We start from the raw sequence: 19,720 nt of genomic DNA, 5'->3' as shown, positions 1-19,720 counted from the left end.
ATTTTAATGTACATATTTACACATTTTCCCTCTAACATACATGCATTTTCATTTATGCATTCCTACATTTTGCTCTCATTTACATGCATTCAATATGCATTTAATCTCACAAATAATATATGTATGTAAGCAGAGAATGCATACATGTCTGAAGAAAATATATGTATGCAAGAGAATAATGTATGTGAATGAAAGAGTATAGTGGAAACGGAAGGCGTTTAATGGAAACGGAGGGCTGGGTGTCTGTACCGCTGTGATTGGCTGAGAAGCACGCTGGGTCACTTTCAAGTGTCTGACAGCATGGAGGGGAGAAGAGACTCGAGTTCTTCAGCAAGCTATCGGGGTGTTAAGAAATATTTTATCATCTCCTGAAACGGTCACATCGTTGTCCTCGTCACTTGATCGAGATGGGACGGGCTCAACTTTTTTTTTTTTATGCGCTCAGAATAGTGGCACAAAAATAACATATAGTGACCCAGAAAGAGTAATATTTCAAACTCCGCCACTCTGTGCTCCTCTGCCACTGCCTCGTTTGAGTTTTGGACGAAATGGATTCTGGGATATTGCATTTCATCATTTCGAGCTGATTGGAGACCAGAACAGCCAATCAGATATTTTTGCATCCAAGTCTGTGATTTCGTCCAAAACTCAAACGAGGCAGTGGCGGAGGAGCACAGAGTGGCGGAGTTTGAAAGGTTACTCTTTCTGGGTCACAAAATAAACTTTTAAGATATTTTCATGCGATAATGTTGCTGTGTAAACTTCAAATATCTGCTTGATTCATCAAGACATCACATATTTCCATAAGTGCTCTAATGTTTTCGGAGATGCCTGTTACCCACCAGCTGACCGCATAGCTGGACTGGCTATGGGCATACCGTGTCAACCCGTTCTCACTCCCGACGCGTAAAATACCTTTCATTTTTATGTTTGTTTGTTTTTGTAACGGTATAAACAATGAAAGGTGGTGGATTAGCCAATTGGACATGATCAACTCTGGGCTGGACCAATTACAATACATCCGTATTGAGAGGAAAAGGAACGCGATTCGTCCCGTACTTCAGCTAGAATGATAAAAAGACAAAGCTGGAGTTATTCTGTCTTTACATTGCACAGCTGCCTCTTCTCCCCTCATTCTCTCTCCCTCCCTCCCTCTCCTGTTGCTACTTCAATCATGAAACCGATCAATGATCAGCTGATCGTCTCTCTTGTTTGTTTATCTCCCACTTTGCGCTAGAAAGAGGAAACCAGCGGATGTCGCGCTAAACAACAGCAGCACGTTCAAGCTTGATAAGCTGTTAGAATTTATTTAAAATTAATTTCTAGTATCAGCTGATGTTTGCTGGAGCCAGAGCTGTAAAAGCTGCTGCTCAAGGTATTGGTTTGGAAACATGAAGGTGATACAAATCATGCATATATACCAACAAGACAGTGTACATCACTGTCACAACAGCGTTTGGCTTTATGGTTTTTCCTATAATACCTGGTGGTGTAGTCGGTGATTTTTTGTCAGTTGAGCTTTATATATTATGTTTAACCCGAGTGATCACCCGGTCAGCTGGTGGGTAACTATGGCGTTATTTTTGTGCCACTATTCTGAGCGCACGTAAAAAAAAAAGTTGAGCCCGTCCCATCTCGATCAAGTGACGAGGACAACGATGTGACCATTTCAGGAGATGATAAAATATTTCTTAACACCCCGATAGCTTGCTGAAGAACTCGAATCTCTTCTCCCCCCTCCATGCTGTCAGACACTTGAAAGTGACCCGCGCGTGCTTCTCAGCCAATCACAGCGGTACAGACACCCAGCCTTCCGTTTCCATTAAACTCCTTCCGTTTCCACTATACTCTTTCATTCACATACATTATTCTCTTGCATACATATATTTTCTTCAGACAAGTATGCATTCTCTTCTTACATACATATATTATTTGTAAGAATGCATATTTAATTCATGTAAATGAGAGAAAAATGTGGGAATGCATAAATGAAAATGTATGTATGTGAGAGTGAAAATATATGTGTGTGAGAGTGAAAATATACGTGTGTGAAAGAAGAATGTATGTATGTGAGAGTGAAAATATATGTGTGTGAGAGTAAAAATATACGTGTGTGAAAGAAGAATGTATGTATGTGAGAGTGAAAGAATGAATTTTGGCTTCTACGGCCCCTCATACCCCTCCCTTTCCTATTCATCCAAAAAAGTACCATGTCAACCAATCAAAAAATGGTATGGCAACTTGGCATCTAGTTGTTAAGAAACGGGGGGAAGTTTTAGGAGTGACGGCGGTGTTCTGAGATGTGAGAGATTTGAGACGTTTAGCGCAAATCTTGTGTAGTTAGTGTGTAGTTAGTGTGTAGTGTAGTCAATAGTTTTGTTGTGTGTGTCAGAACAATGAGGCGACTGCTGAATGTTACAGGTGTTACAGGAGTGATACATCTCCTGTTGTCAGGCCTGCAGGTATCAGGCTGTTGTTCTCTTTTATCTCATAGTGGACAGAAATTATTTTTTGGAGTGGCACAAATAATTTGTGTGGCATCAAATTTGATGCAGAACAGCTGATTGTTCTGTAAATAGTTTGAAATTTTTATTTAAAAACGCCTTGGCTGCATTAAAAAAAAGCTGCAAAAAACTTTGTTGTTTGCCAAACTGAGTTAGTTTTTTGAAGAAGTAACTATATAATTAATTGCCCAGCATTGGTCATTATATACTGTATTTTGCAGACAGAGAGTTACAGGACTCTCTCCCAGACCACAGACTCATAATACAAGTCAGAGCTTTATCAAAAAAAAAGAAAAAGAAAAAAAAAGTGTGTTTTCGAAATTGGAGTTCAAGTTATTTTTACTTCCAATAGTGTTAACATACTACACAGGTCAATGACTAGATTTTTTTTTTACATTTTCATTATAAATGGGCTAAAACAGTTAATTAAAAGTAGTCTAACATAAATGTAAATGCTGTAATTTGATTAGATGCTGGCGTGACCACAGTGTACACGTCTGATGTCGCTCACAGTGGTCCAAGGGATCGCTCAGGGAGTTTGTGTGTTCGCTCAGACACATGAAAAATTAGAGGGAACATTGGCCAGCATCATATCAAACCCTCTGGATTTCTGGATTTTGGCTTTTAGTTATAGGGGCAGCACGATGGCACGGTGGTTAGCACTGTTGCTGCACAGCAAGAAGGTCCTGAGTTCAATTCCACCATCAGGCCAGGGTCTTTCTGTGTGGAGTTTGCATGTTCTCCCCGTCTTTGTGTGGGTTCCCTCCGGGTACTCCGGCTTCCTCCCACAGTCCAAAGATGTGCAGTTAGTGGGGATAGGTTAATTGATTAATCCAAATTGCCCGTAGGTGTGAATGTGAGCGTGAATGGTTGTCTGTCTCTGTGTGTTAGCCCTGCGACAGACTGGCGACCTGTCCAGGCCCCTGCCTCTCGCCCTATGACAGCTGGGATAGGCCCCAGCACCCCCCGCGACCCTGAAAAGGATAAGCGAATGGATGGGATGGCTTTTAGATATGGGTCATTCCTGAATAAATCAGAAGTAGGAACTTAAATCTGGATTGCCCCAAAATGTAACAGTAGTAAAACTGTAAAAGTAAACCTTTATTCTGTATTGCCAGTGTTGTATATTTGTGTCTCACTAAATAAACCATATGCACAGCACTGACCAGGTTCTATCATGAATGTGGTTGTTTTTAAGCATACGAAAACAACTATTATGCTCTATTGTTAGGAATAGCCAGTCACTCTACCTTGCTAAAAACCAAAACAACACTTTAGAACAGCACATATCATCACCATACATAAGCAGGCAGAGTAAATTATGGGGTCGTCACACACCCCATGTTCTCTGTTTGCCATCTGGGACAAGGGGGCCCAACTAGGGGTGGGTTTTTATAATCGATTTATCAATTAAAATCGATTCTGGCTTGGATAACGTGAAATCGATTCATTAAAATCCTGAATCGATTTTTTAATATAAATTTATTTTGCCCGAAATGCCAGAATCTCAGGTGAAACCTCACAAAATTTCAACAACCACCAAACAGCTAAGACAGTAAATGAGAGAAGGAACACGGATTCTGCACAAAGACGTAAACACGCAGGGCGGATCAGAATCAGTGAGCTGTCGCCTTTCTCACCTGACGGCACGGACACGGTCGGGGCTGAAAGCCGACAGCTCACTGATTCTGATCTGTCGGCGGGTCCGCGATTTATGTTCAGGCCGTTTTTGCGCTGATTCTAAAGCTGTTAGTTTGATCTCTCTCCAAACAATATTGACCGAACTAGCAGCAAAAGAAGATCCAAACTATGCTTCACATAAACATCGTCATGAATTCACTCTGACTTTTACTGTTTTGCTTCCACCAGGATAAAATCACACTTCATGCGCAGCTCTCTCTCTCTCTCTGTACTTCAAGAAGTTTCCCATCTAAAAATCTGTTTTCTGCATTATTCGCTTGCTTGTTACGCACAAGTCTACCGTTGTTTACAGCGCTGTCGGACGCCGTTTTTTTTTCCTTTTACATACTTCCCAATAGAAAACATAATTTCTGCCGTTCAATACTGAACCAAGTTAAACTTTTTAAAATTATGCAAAATGCAAAACGCTTAACCGTGTCTCTAATAAATCCGCTGTAACGTCAGAGGTAATGTTCATATGTTGATTAATAGTTTTCTTTCGTTTTTGATGTACTGCAGAATATTTTTATAAAATCCCAGGCCAGGAAAAATCACCTTCATGTTTTTCTGTGTTTTATCTTCAGCTACTTTGACACAAAGGCATCTGATGCGAGGCTTACACCTTTGATAAAGACTTGCGTGTGTCAGCTTCCTTTTTATAGATACAAAAATATGTAAATGTACTGATCTGAATTATATTTATGACTGTCAAAATTTCCCTGATTCAAATCGAATCGAATCGAATCGATTCTAGAAATCAGTGACGATACCCAGCCCTAGGCCCAACAAGACTTGGCCATCTGGTCGGGGTCCAGGCTGGAACAAGATCCCAAGGAGGATCGCTATCCAGGGGTCTCTTTTCTAGGTGGGTAGCGGGATTGCCTCTCTGATGGTCCTTCTTGGGCTCTCGTACTCTAGATGTGAGGGGCCCAGGTCTCCTCCATGCATGCTTTATGTCCTGGGGTCAGTGCTATGGCTGCCCACACCCACTTTTCTCTCTATCCCTCTTTTGCTAAATAATAATAATAATAATAATAACAATAATAATAATAATAAATGCTAATAAAAATCTAATAAACTATGACAACCAAGTGGACCAGTATAGCAAAAAGTCCACTTGGGAAAGTAAATCTGTTGGGCAATTTGTTTGGCCTTCGGACAATAATTCAAAGCTGCTACAGTGACGGACAGGACAGGCAAAAAAAATGCAAATACACTCTTTCCTGAGTTTGGATGTTCCTGGAACACGGCTCCAAATTCGCTGTACTGTCTGACTGACCCCATCAGGTGACTGATGGACGCCTGCTGTAGCTTTAGCTGTTGGTGTAACTCTCTTGATGAATCTTTTTGTCTCTTATATAGAAAAAGGTGTGATCCTGGAGATCCCTGCACTTCCTGTGATGACAGGAAGTGATGTCACTCTGCGTTGCAGACAGATCAATGGTGAGATGGTGGCAGCTTACTTCTTCTTCAGTGGACGTCGTCTTGGATCTGGATATAAAGAGCACACCATCTCCAACATGCAGCAGTCTAATGAGGGTCTCTACTGGTGTGCTACTGATCTGTCTGGACCATCTCCTCAAAGCTTCCTGAAGATCAGAGGTCAGTGCACTGTCATCATTTCCTGTCATTGTGGTTAAATAGAAAACAAGTCATCTGTTTTGCATCCTCGTAAAAATTTTCCTTGGCCTCGGTGAAAAACATCATGAGGTGGAGGAAAGGTGTTATCATGAAGAATCCCACATAGCATGCAGGTTTGGCCCGGATCTGGTGTCAAGCTGGCACTGCTGGCTGAATTCTGGCATGATAAGACGTATGTCATCCAGATATGGGCCAGGCCTGGCATAGATGGCACTGTCTATGTGATGGCATGCCACATCTGGCTTGATTGTGGTTTGGTTTATGTGCCCAGGCTCATAGAAAACAGGTCTGGCCCGGATCTGCCATCAAGCTGGCACTTCTGACTGACTAGTGTCATGGCAGAGTGTATGTCAACCAGATGCACGCCAGGTCTGGCAATGACGCCACTGTCTATGCGATGGCATGCCATATCTGGCCCAATTATGGTTTGGGTTATGTGGCCCAGGCCCACAGAAAACAAGCCTTGCTGGGATACGGCATCAAACTGGCACTTCTGACTGACTGGTGTCATGGCAGAGTGTATGTCAACCAGATGTGGGCCAGGTCTGGCAATGATGGCACTACATATGTTCCTATTTTCCTATTTTAGTTAGAAGACCCAAATACCATGTTGCAATACTATACTGCTATGGTAGCCAACGTTTCAAATGTAGGTTTGGCAGGTTTGTGAGTGTACACTTTATCCAAAACCTAGTGAGGGTTTACTCATCTTGGCCAGTGGGTGGCTGTAGCTCAGGCAGTAGAGCAGGTCACCTACTGATCGAAAGGTTAGTGGTTCGATCCCTGGCTTCTCCAGTCTGATTGTCGTGAGTATAAATGTAGTTAGGAAGCACTCAGTTAAGAGAAAGTGTGTGGTTGGGTGAATGTGGCTTGTTGTATAGAGCACTTTGAGTAATCCGGGAGAGTTGAAAAATGCTATATACGAATCAGTCCATTCACTGTCTGAACAGAGTCTCGTCATATTACTTTTGCACTATTATGCACATGTTGTTATTACATGGTTTAATTAAGGTACACGTTAGGTTGACATCTGGGGCCAGAGCTGAAACTGTTCTGGGCCAGCACAGGGCCAGCAGTGTGGCTGCACACAACTTACACATGGCCCACCTACCGCAAAGAATGACGGCCCTTTGGTGGCCCAGACCAGGTTTGCCAGAGGTAATCCACACATGGGTCATCAAAGGACCACCAGTGTGTCTGCAACTGGCCTTGTGCTGGCCCATGTGTGGGCCACCTTTGGCAAACCAGATCTGGGCCACCAAAGGGCCGTCATTCTTTGCGGTGTGTGGGCCATGTGTAAGCACATTGTGTGGGACAGTTCCGGACCATACCAATTTTGCTATGTGGGACTGAGGAACAGTTGAATCATGTTTAAGACAATTTCCTGTAATCATATTTTACCTCCTAAGACCCGAACTCCTTCATGGCATTTTTAAGTTCTCTTTGCTATTTGGGCTGATTGCGACCTGATAAATGTAATAACAGAGAATTATCTTTTTACCTGATGTAGTTTCTGAGAAGAGTATATGAGGCCCTTGTAGAGCAAAATTTAGTACTGTGGTCTAGAAAACCCAAAATGTGATGATGACATATGTGGACGCCAGGTCCTAGGAGGTTAAGACAACAATCAGTTTCAAAACACGAGCAGTGTTTCTGAGGGTGCAGTGCTAAGTTTGGACCAAGTCATTTTACTCAGATTAAACCTTCCAGAGTGACAAACTAATTTAATAAACTGAAATCGCTCTTCCTACAGATCATCCTACAACCGCTGTCAGATCTTCTGTGGCTCCTCCTCATCTTGAAACAATGCCCTCCAGCTCCTCTGTCCCCTCTTCTTCTCATCCAACCAACTCTACCTTACCTCCTCCTGCTCCTCAACCTCCTCCTATCTCTGTGTCTGTGTTTAGACTTCTTTTCCACCTGCTGGTCCTCTGTCCATACTTCATCACGACGGGTCTGCTGCTGTCCATCTGCTTGGACCGGATCTACACCAAAAGCTCAGGTAGATACCGGCACACAGGTGCATCACTGCTGCTGTCCTGGGTTATGTGATGTTTTTATTGTTCTTAATTTTGGTTCATTGAGTTTAGATACCTGTGTTCATGGTGTTTCAAGTTTACATTATTATAATTATTATTACTGTTGGGGTAGTACTGTTCATGCTTTTGCTGGATATTTGCTGGATGTTTTTACTTTGTATTTCTCTTTGGTGTTTCTATGTCACTGTACTTTTGTTATTGTTGTTTTTCATTTGCCTTTTCTGTACTTGATTTACTTTTGTTTCCTTGTCTCCAGAGATGGGCAGTGACAGGTTACTTTTTTCACTTAACAACACTGCTTGTCTCAGTGTCCCTGATAAGTTTCAGCTGTTCTTGATTTCCAGGTGTTTCCCTGATTAGTCTTCATTTTGTCTGTGGCTGTGTCCCAATTCAGGGTCTGCATCCTTGGAGGACCCGGCCTTCGTGGTCTACGTTGGCTGCGTCCTCGAAGACCGGGAAGTCCGGAAGTGCGAGGCAGTGAAATGGGACGGTATAGCCTCCTTTGCGCTGCTCAGGTTGCCTAGCAACCATGATGCTAACCGGTGGAAACGTTTTATATAGCATCGGTCTACAGAAATGAAGGAGAAAAAAAGTTTTTTGTCCGTTTGTTTGTTTTTATATGAGTTTTGTGTGATTTAATAAGTATCTGAGGCTGAGACCACGGGACTGTAAAACATGATTGTTGGCCTTCATGTCTGTACTGAACAGTCATTTTAAGATTAGTTAGTAAATAATAATTAGCTAATGTTGTTCATGAGGTATCAACTCACTTTGGTAATGTAAATATAATATGGCCAATATTATATTTATTGTTAGATTATTATGATTTATTACAGCAGTGAGCTTGAACTCTGTGTCAAATACTGAGCTTCAGTAAAGATTCAAGTTGCATTTATTTATATTTCCTATCACCTTAAATCTTCACTCAAAGACAAGTATCTTTGACAGTGTGTATATAGATGTATTATATATAAGAGACAAACATTGTTCTTTCAGTATGTTGGCATTACTAAATTTGGCTCAATGCTTACATACATGTGTAAAAAGAAAATGTACGAGCTGTGATAACTGTTTCTGATAGAATGAAGATCAGACTGATATATGAAATATTCCTTTATTGGGTGAGAAAATCAGACCATGTCATAACTGCTTTAAGTCATACAGAATAGATATCAGAGCCTTAAACAGGCTGACTTCTGCTAAATGGGTCAAACTGGGCAGAAAGTATACAAACACATAACATCCTTATAGAATATGATGTAACACTATAGATCAACTTACCTCAGAATATATAAAGCATATAAACAATTAAAAAAAATTTAAAAAATCATCACATTCTCTGTAAGATTAAGGCCGACTATTGAACGGCGTATATTTTAAAGTAAAGGCTTTGAAACCAAGTTAACGCTGAAAGTACGAACATCACTAATGTCACATAACTTTTCCGACATGTGGCCAACAGTAATGTTTTAATGTTCTTCATTATTAAACATTTGCACATAAATAAGTGACATCATATTCAGTATTTACTTTTAAAAGTTTACTCTTCGGTCGTTTTTTTTGGAAAAATTTTCCACATCCACCGCCGTGCTATGAATTCTGGGATGTGTTGGGCCACGAAGGATACACCTGTCCCATCCTTTAAATTGAAATGAAGGATGCATTTGGAGCAGCCTTCAAATTGGGACAGCCTTCGTCGTGTCGCAGTGATGTAATTGGCCTTCAAACGCGGCCTTGAAGGATGCAGACCCTGAATTGGAACACAGCCTATGTGTATGTATGACACCAGTTTTCAGTTGTCTTTTGTTTGATCGTCTGTTAAGATACTCTCCTCCTGTTTACCCGTCACTTGTGTAGGGATGGGTATTGATAAGATTTTAACGATTCCGATTCCATTTTCGATTCTGTTTAACGATTCAATTCTTTATCGATTCTCTTATCAATTCTTATTTTTAAAAAGGAGAACACTAAGGTCGATTAGCTTAGAATTTTGTTTTATATCTTCTCTTTGAACAAGATAGAAATTTAGGAGTAACATGGCCTTATAAACCCAACAGTGAGATCTTAAGAGATCCAGCCTACAGCTCTTCAATGGGGTGTCACAGGGTCCCCGGGGAAAACTGTAAATGTAAAACAATAAAATAAATATTCTTCTGTAGCAATAACAAAGTATAACATAAATTATTCTGTAGCAATTACACAAGAATATTCAGTAATGTCCCTGCCTACAATTAAACACATTCACTTACCATCTGCTGTGGCAAATGGCTGCAAGGTTTTTACCACAAACTTAGTCACTGCTCGGTGACATTCGGGCCTGAAAAGAGACGCTACCGGTGGACTGCAGCGACAACTGCCAGCGAGCGCCAGCCAGACTCTGTCTGTCTCTCTCATCATGGTCACCTAAATGCACAGTAATGGCAGGTTTTGTAATAAGGCAGATCGCGCTAACATAATATGCACTGTTAGTTGATTATTTACCTGCCGCATTAACGGGAGATGACGTGCAAACGTTACCGCTGCTGCTGGGTTGAGATTCACGAGTCCGGAGCGGAATTAAAAACACGACATTCATTTAAGTTCATCGCGTGTTTTGTGAGCAAATGCTTTTGCATATTCGTAGTGTTTCCTCCCTTAAATGAAATATCTACTTTGCAAGTATTGCAAGTTGCCCTGTTGTCATCCGTTCTGGTAAAGTATAACCAAACTTTTAAGCGTTTGAGCCGCTTAGGCGCCGTGTTTCCTGCCAGGTACACTCCGACGCTCCGCAACGTGGTGACGTCATTCGGGGCGACTGGAATCGATAATGCCGGGCTCACACTGTGCGATTTTTTCAGTCGCGCGATTCAGCTCCTGCTCAAACTGTACGATTGACTCGCAGGGGTTAGAAGTTCATAGGTCACGATGCAGGGTCTCACACTATACGGCCCGATGCTGTGATGCGACCTGAGTGCTCAAACTGTGCGTTCATAAAATGAAGGTTATAACAGAAATTCTGTCGCTCGCTCTCCCTCTCTTTCACTCACACAGACACACACACCACCACCATCAACTTTATGAAAAACATTGATCAGGCAGCTGTGATTGAGCAGCAATGTAAATCCAACTATTTTCACGGTTGTTGTGGTCGTGATAATTTTGTATGGCCACATCGAAAAGGCTCGGGTGAGCTTTCCAAAGTTCTACAAGTTGTGCCTCCATCGCTTGTGTCCAGATCACACGCTGCACCGCCGTGCTGCGCCGTCTTTTTCGCTGACATTTGTGTTTGCGCGTGCGCAGTGTGAGAAGCTGAGGTGACACCCTCACGACGGTCGCGAGGATTTCAAACCTGTTTGAAATCCTCCCGACCAAGCGATTGATGATCGGGAGCTGGTCGTGAAGTGTTAATCGCTTCTCGTTACCCCACGTACACTACACGATGCACGACGCACGATGAAGGACAAACTCGGGCCGATCGCCAAAACGGTCGCACGACTCAAAAATCGGCTCAAAATGGGCCAAAAATCGCACAGTGTGAGCCCGGCATAAGGGAATCGTTTGCAAAAATGGGAAACGATTCCAAGGAATTGAAACAGTGGGAACCGGTTCTCAACAAGAACCGGTTTTCGATACCCATCCCTACACTTGTGTGTCTTGTTTTTGTTGTTTATGGTCTTTGGCATTAAGAGGCTGTGTTTTAGTTTCTGTGTCTGCATCTGGGTCTGTTTATTATCTTGTCACGAAACAACAAGACAATCAAGTGTAATGAGACAAAGGAAGTAAAACTTTCCTCACTTTCCTCACACTCACACCTAAGTTGATAACCAGCTATATTAATAACCATCTTTATGTGAGTGCTAATTACCATTGTTGGGGTGAAGTGAATCCAAGTAACCTAAAGACACTCTGGGTATGTCGGACGTGTTTCAGGCACTGATGTGTTCACTCTGTTCACAGGAGACAGAAATGTCGTTTCCATGGAAATGACCCACCAGGTTGGGCAGAATGACCATGTTGCTTTTGACATCACCACTGAGCATGACTTCTCTGAGTGATCCGAATCAATATTTCAGTGCAGCAGGGACCTGAAACGTCACTCTTCTTGAACTCTGATGAAAATGTATCACACACAAGCAGAGAGAGCGAGCATCACACAGGAAGCTTCAGCTTCTCATTTCTCAGAAGGAAAATGTAATTCTGGTTTCCCCTCTTTCACTTCCTGAAAGCCCACTGAAGGTGTTTCATCAGAGCCTCACTGATACTTTTAATAACTTGTTTTATATACTTTATGTTTATCATTAAAAACTATAACTAAAGATATATTTCCCACACTGACCCAACACAAAAGACAAAAAATATATATATTATAAATTAATTAAATAAATATGTAAATGACCCGAACTTTACTGAGGTACACATTAATCAGTCATGTTTATATGAATACAAAACTGTTTATGAGACAACTGACACATAAGTAATGCACGTATATAAAAAATAATGTTCTGAACATCACTGAAATAAAATGATGAAGCAATAAACTGTTAGAGTCAGCTTCCTGTCTGTAAGGTAGTTTGCTGGTGCAGGTGATTCTTTGGTAACTGTGTTTTATGACAGGTTTGCAACCCACCACCTATTTCTTATAAAAACATTAACAGCGACAGCAAAACTTTAGGTAAAAGTCTACTTCAAAGTTCAGAGTAGTTTGTAAAAAAAGAAATCAAACTAAGTACATATAATACAGACAAAAAGTCACCTGACAGTAGAAAGCACCAGTTGGTAGAGGTTGGCTGGTTTACGGGTCATCATGGCACAGTACAGGCTATGTTTCCAGTGTTCAGAAACCCGGATGAGGGGGTTGCACAGATAAACCATGTGTATGTTTTACTTGTTTTATATTTCATTCATACACAATATTTTCAGTTTACAAACATACATTTAAATGAATAAACACAGAGTACTATTTACGAACTGCTTTGTAAAAAAAAAAAAGTCACCTAATCTGTGGTGGTCATTTTTAACACTTTGTTTTTATTTTTGTGTTTTTGTGTGTCTCATCTGACCAGAATCCTGAACTGAGATCAGTAAATAAAGCTCGTTTCCTCTTATCTACTTCTCTGGGCAGTGTCTCAGTTTCACTATCGGTCAGTGTCACTTCTTCTTTGCTTCAGCATTAATGGTCATGCCTGATAATCTGCAGTACAAACATGAGCTGGAACTGTGAATGTGCAGAAAGATGAAAGTAAAAGTCAGGTTCATGCACTGCAGGGTGATCAGTGGGCGGGGCCTGTGCCAGAGCATATGGACTGGATGGATAGACAACTTTTGACAGGGGGGGATTTCTCTAAAGTATCTCCTTTTTAATTAAATAAATTAATGAAAATAAATTAAAACATTAAATACTAAAAGAGCTAATCTGACGTATCTGTATTGTATAAACTGGACCATCTTCAGAGCAGGGTTCGTACGCCTTTTTCAGGGTCAAATTCAAGCACTTTTTAAGCACTTTCAAGATCCGTTTTTAAGCTTTTCCAGCACGCCCCCCCCGCCAAAAAAAAGAATGCCTGTTTCAATTCGCATCACCTCAGTAAGACCATGTGAAAAGACACCTTTGCTCCCCTTTTGTTAAGACATAGAAAAATACCCCACATAAAACTACTGCAAAAGGAAACGGCCGCCTTATATACATAGTGTATAAACTCAAAATGCACATTTCACTTAAATATTAAGATGTGAAAATGTGAACAAATCAACTTGTTAGATATTCTTCTCCTGTTGAAAAAAAACAACAACAAAAAAACAAAACAGAAATAAGTCTTCTCATCAGATATTGATGCTTCTTTCCTGTGTGACAAAAAATAGATGTTTGTTTGTTTGTTAGTTTTTTTAAGTTAATTCCCAATAAAACTGTTTTATTGCTAACTACATTGCTGTCTGTATTATTGCTGAAGTCCTAAATGATCACCTTTAAAGTGTTTGTGCTAATAACATCATGTCAGACAGGCATGGAGAACAGCACTGACTGAGAGGCTTTGAACAGATCACATAGTTCAATTCAACATATAAGACTTTAAGAATGCACAAGCATCTACTTAAAATCTAATTTATCACCCGTGATATTATTATGTACAATTCCAAAATATTTTGTTCATCTCCCTTAAATAAACAGGCAGCCTTAAAATATGAAATATTCATATACAAATACACATAAATGTGTGTACTGTCTGAGTGGCCTCAGTGTGAGCTTGAAGACATTTATAATGTTTAAGGAGTTTAATGTGTCGGTGCTGACGATAAACACATTTTGAATGAAAGCCGGGGAACTTTGGTAGCACAGAAACAAGAGGCTATTCTTTGTGACCATATGGATCAGTCCCTCATATTACCATTGTTTCACCCAAAGGCATCAAGTTAATACTTAAAAAAGCTGCAGCAATACACACAAACATAAACAGTACTTGGTGACAACTTTGCTTTTAGCCTTTAACCCTCTGGTGTCCAGGGTATAATTGGTCGTTTTTGACTACTTTTGATTTGGCCTCTATATTTCACCTTTACCTTTAACCTTTATTTCAGCACAATTTATCTAAATTCAGACATAATTTAAAATACGAGTAAAAAGTGATATTTTTGACTGTAAAAACCACAAGCATGTTTAAGGAATCATTTTCATAACTTGAAATGCAAATTGTACATTTTTTTAAAAATATGCACAAGTTTTGCAAACAACAAAGTTATATGGTACTATTTACCTAAAAAAAAAATGCAGCCAAGGCTCAGACGTTTTTTATATAACCATTTAAAACTATTTACAGAACAAGCAGGTGCTCTGCGTCAAATAAGAAGGCACACAAATTATTTATGCAACTCCAAAAAATAGTTTGTGTCCACTATAACACAGATGAGAACAGCACAGGGATAAACCTGCAGGTTTGACGGCAGGTGTGTCACTCAGCGTTTACACTGCAATCTGCCTTTGGTGGCTTTTTTTTTTTGCAGCAACTGTGACGCTCACTAGTAGAACTGACACACAAAACAAAAACTACACACTAACTACACAAGACAACACACTAACTTGAGACTCCAAACACGGCAAACGTCACAAATCTCTCACGTATCAAAACTCTGTCTTTCGCTCACTCGCTCTCTCTCTCTTTCGCCGGTCACTCCTAAAACTTCCCCCTCTTCCCAAACGACCAAATTGCACATGTTGCCATATCATTTTTTGATTGGTCAACATGGTACATTTTTCCACCAATAGGGAAGGAGTGTTTTTTCTTTTTCTTTTTTCACTCACAAGCAAAGCGTCTTTGCTAGCGCTCTCCATAAAAAAAACGCAGTTTTTACCGTTTCTTCCCGGAGTAAACGCCACTGTTTTATTAAAAACAAAAAACACCGGTTTTACGTGGCCTATCAACACAGTTTAAACACTGGTATATAGCTTGAAGTCTGCACGTTCGACCCAAGTTGAAATGGAGACTCTGGGTCCGTCGACCCCAGAGGGTTAATCAGAAAGCCTTAAGTTAGCTAGTTATGTATCGGGCTAATGTTTAAAGCTTTCACTTCAGTAAATTAACTCATATCACTGCTAAGTAATGTTAGCTAAGTTCACAGCATATTCCGTAATAGCGCTGCCATACTGCATCACACTCAGTGCATTTCAATCATTTCTCCAGCGAGTTTGATAGCTAGCAAAATAATAATCATAATTTTAAAAAATTGCATGCGTAACGTACACGTACTGGAAAATTATTTACTAGCACTCACCTATCATGCGACAGGAGAGCGCAAACTCCGCCATTGTTTTCCATCAAACACTCATTAAAACAGCAGCCTACAGGTATGTTAGCGCACTCATCCCCGACTGTCCGAGGGAGGGGCGGGGTCACATATTGAAACAGACGCAAGGCAGCCCAGGCGGGGACATTTTGCTTTTACATTTTGCGACTCATTTTTATTTCTCTATCTGATAAGAAAACTATTTAATCAGATAGTTATTTGTGGTGAATGAAATACAGTTAAATTTTCAAGCACTTTCAAGCACCACATCTGAAATTCAAGCACTTTCCCAACCTTGAAAAGACAACATTAAAATTCAAGCATTTTCAAGGATTTCAAGCACCCGTACGAACCCTGTCAGAGGCCAGACAACAAAGTCACTCTTACACAGTTTACTTTAAACTGCATCGTGAACTGCTTTGTATATTTATATCACAGACAACAACAGATATAAAAATGTAAAAATATGGCTCTTACAAGTCATAGTGTAAAAAACAGGAGACACTTTTCCTCCAGGTGCAGACTTGATCAATGAAGTCACCTGACACTGGAACATGTGTGTGAGCACACTGAAGGTCTACACATGTTCATTTGTTTTAACAAGCTGGAAAGCTAGCCTGACCTCTTTTTAGCTCCAAAAGGGACATGAAGGGTCGGTCATCGAGATCACTTGAGACCAAAACAATATCTCAGGATCAGTATCTTAGCCAGGGTTGCTTTCATGGTCACTAAGACAACAGGCTAGGTTGGTAATAGCACAAGTTGGTCTGCTTAATGAGCTTGGCTTGCTACTGCAACAATCTATCAGAGCTTTAACTTTATCATTAATGAAGTCTAAGACCTAATTTTACTAGAGAAAGTAAATTATGTCAGGAGAACTCAGCAGAGGGGGTACAGAAACATTTTTGCATCAGCCCGGACCCTCGGCGAGCGTCCACATGCGCATGAACCTGAGTAGTTGTAGCAGCTAACCCAGCCAATCAATGAAGAAAATCAAAAGAAAACGTGTCAAATTTATGCACTAGGAACTCTCAAAGCTTGAAAGACAGACCGTCTTTGAACTTCTAATCAAATCAAATCACTTTTATTGTCACATCACATTACTGGTACACTAGTATAGCACATGAGAGTGAAATTCTTGTGTGCAATCTTCACAAGCAACAGAGGTGTGCAAAATACAAAAACATAAGAACAAAGCAAAATATAAGAATGGGTAAATCTGAGGATTATAACAATAAATATATGTACAAATATAAGAGTGTATGTGCATTACTGAATATGTATTCTAAATATTTATATCTACGTGTGTGTGTGTGTATACATATATATAAAATTAAATAAAAATAAAATATACAGAGGTCAGCAGTTGGAAATGTGCAAAACAAATGGCATTTATGTACAGTATGGAGTGCATAGTGTCGAAATCGACATTTACAGGAATGTCGACCTATAAATGTCCCGGAGGGAGGTAGGCTCACCTCCAATTATTCTTTCAGCACACCGCACCACTCTCTGGAGATCTTTGCGGTTGTAAGCGTTGCTGTTGTCGTACCAGGTGGTGATGCATCCAGTGAGGATGCTCTCAGTGGCACAGCGGTAGAAGTTCCTGAGGATGCGGGGGCTCATGCCGAATCTTTTCGGTCTCCTGAGAAAGAAGAGGCACTGCTGCACCTTCTTCACTGTTTTGTTTGTGTGTACTGACCATGTGAGATCCTCTGCCAGGTGTACACCCAGGAAACAGAAGCTGCTCACTCTCTCCACAGCGGCGCCGTTGATGGTGATGGGGTGTGTGCTTCTCTGCACCTCCAGAAGTCCACTATCAACTCCTTTGTCGTTGCTACGTTGAGGGTAAGATGGTTGTCTCGGCAACAGTGGGTCAGGGCGCTGACCTCCTCCCTGTAGGCCGTCTCATCACCTTTGGTGATAAGACCCACCACTGTAGTGTTGTCCACATACTTCACAATGATGTTGGAGTTGCTAGTGGCCGTGCAGTCGTAGGTGCAGAGTGAGTACAGGAGAGGGCTCAGTACACACCCCTGTGGAGCACCAGTGTTCAGTGTGATGGGGGATGAGGTGATGCTGCCCAGTCTGACCACTTGGCGTCTGTCAGACAGGAAGTGAAGGATCCAGCTGCAGAGAATGAGCAGGTGTTCATCCCAGATTATGTTTTCGAAAAGTGGAACCAAAGAAGAGTATACAGGGAAAACTAAGTGGCCCTAATATAAAGCCTGTGGTAATCCGGAAGATCGTCCTTTTCCAAAGGTGAGAGAACAGTCAGTCAGAGATGCACACTGGATCAAACACAGATCTGCATGTAATTTGAATCAAACATTTGTGAGAAGGACGGCTGTGCACAATGACTTACCTGCCGGCTGTTCTCCTCCATTTAACATGAAGTCGTTTCTTTAGTAGTGAGTGGAACAGATTCATGAATCCTGGTCCAGAGAAGACAGAACAGTCAGTCAGGAAGAAGCAAGCAAAAGATCAACATATGTAACATTGCTATTTCCAGTTTGACACCAAGAACCAAATAATGAGTCACATGATTACACTTAGATATATAATATAAATAAAACAAACTTGATCAATAAAGGAGATTGAAAGAAGGATGAATGATGCTTTCAGTATTCAGGTTCTGATGTGAGTTCAGGTTTTAGCAAATATTGGATTTAAACCTGCAGGATGTGCGCTGAGTTAAAGATTAATTATAAATGGATCAGCTCTAGTCTTTACATTTCACACCAACTTTACAACAGACAACAACAAGAAGAGGAAGAGGACTTTACATAGAGGAAGAAGGTCCATCAGTCATGGGTTTTCTCTTATTTCTGAAGCCTTGAAACTGCTCTGTAAAGCTTGCACCATGTTTTCCTGCAGAGGAAACAAACAACTGTGATTCAGAGTCTCAGTTAACTTAAACACATCATGTGACTCTTAATGTGTCTTTAACCTCAGGTGTGATTTATCAAGAATATTTGAAACATCGGAATCAGGACTGCAACCATTACTCAGTGATATCAAAGAAAACTATGGGAAACTATTCCTCATTTCAAGACAAAGCAGAACCATAAAATCACACTAATAGTTAACATTTAAATATTGTTTTATTTTAGTGTCAGTTTCAGAATGAGTGTATTAAGTGAATCTATTTGGCATCTGACACTCAACAAAAATGGACACTTGGTGTTTTCACAGCAGTTCCTCCACTAGAGCAGTAGGTGGAGGAAGCTACATTTACTGACCTCTGACAGTAAGCGTCACTCCTTTCTGTCTCAGGATGTCTTCACCCTGGGAGACTGTGCACATGTAGAAACCACTGTGGGTGTTTTGGGGGTCTTTCAGGGTCAGACTGAGGTCTCCAGTCCTCAGAGGCTCTTCATTCATCTCTGTGCGACCTCTGTAATCCTGTCCCTGTTCTTCTAGCTGGTTTTGGCCGTGCTGATAGGTGTGGACTGTGACTTTGGAATCAGCACGCCTCCACTCGACTGTGACATCATCGGGTAGATCAAGAGTGGTTTTAAAGGGCAGCAGCACAGATTTTTTCCCTTTTGTTACTTCGACTATTTCCACCTTGTAGCCTGATGAAATACAACATGAGCTGTAAATACAGACACAAGTTATACATTTACTGACCTCAGATGAGTTTACTGACCTCTGATACTGAGTATCACTACTTTCTGTTTCAGGATGGCTCCATCTTTTTTGTAGACGGTGCAGGTGTAGACTCCACTGTCAGTAAGTCGAGGGTAATAAAGGGTCAGACTGAGGTCTCCGGTTCTCAGTAGCTCTTCATTCATCTCAGGGCGGTCTTGATAGTCCTGGTGTTGCTCTTCATGCTTTTTTTGGCTGTTCTCATATACAAGGACCTTCACATCTTCGAGGTCTGAACGACTCCACTCCACTCTGACGTCCTCAAGCAGGTCAGCTGTGGTTTTGAAGGGAAGCAGAACACGCTTCACCCCTGGTGTCACCTCCACTGTCTGAAGCTCGTAGACTGAAGAAAGTAGAAGACAAGTTGTATAGACAGGCAGAAGTTGTGTGCTGCAGTTAATTCATATCAGTTTGATTTATGTAGTGTCAGATCCCAACAAAAGTATATCT

General features: G+C 41.0%; 2 protein-coding genes across 7 annotated transcripts in view; one reads left to right on the top strand and one right to left on the bottom strand.

The window, feature by feature from the left end:
- The window catches only part of LOC116324874, a 33,013-nt gene extending 20,065 nt beyond the window's left edge, over nucleotides 1-12,948 (top strand). For all 3 annotated transcript variants that reach the window (XM_039609090.1, XM_039609091.1, XM_039609089.1), the window contains 3 exons: nucleotides 5,547-5,786; nucleotides 7,579-7,827; nucleotides 11,801-12,948. In XM_039609090.1, the coding sequence (XP_039465024.1) occupies nucleotides 5,547-5,786; nucleotides 7,579-7,827; nucleotides 11,801-11,898 (587 nt within the window). In that variant the 3' untranslated portion in view covers nucleotides 11,899-12,948. The remainder of the gene's footprint in view (nucleotides 1-5,546; nucleotides 5,787-7,578; nucleotides 7,828-11,800) is intronic.
- The window catches only part of LOC116324875, an 87,077-nt gene that overhangs the window by 57,208 nt on the left and 10,149 nt on the right, over nucleotides 1-19,720 (bottom strand). For 2 of the 4 annotated variants that reach the window (XM_039609004.1, XM_039609003.1), the window contains exons 6-7: nucleotides 19,272-19,613; nucleotides 18,862-19,197 (exon numbers count right to left, since the gene is read on the bottom strand). In XM_039609004.1, the coding sequence (XP_039464938.1) occupies nucleotides 18,862-19,197; nucleotides 19,272-19,613 (678 nt within the window). Of the gene's footprint in view, nucleotides 1-17,633; nucleotides 17,871-17,984; nucleotides 18,055-18,405; nucleotides 18,491-18,861; nucleotides 19,198-19,271; nucleotides 19,614-19,720 lie in introns of those variants that run through there. The other 2 variants (XM_031745642.2, XM_039609002.1) reach the window with 2 other exon arrangements.

This window comes from Oreochromis aureus, linkage group 3 (assembly GCF_013358895.1).
Source record: "Oreochromis aureus strain Israel breed Guangdong linkage group 3, ZZ_aureus, whole genome shotgun sequence".
Taxonomy (NCBI): domain Eukaryota; kingdom Metazoa; phylum Chordata; class Actinopteri; order Cichliformes; family Cichlidae; genus Oreochromis; species Oreochromis aureus.
Note: the sequence above shows the minus strand (reverse complement) of the source record. Positions and strands in the feature narration are given on the sequence as shown.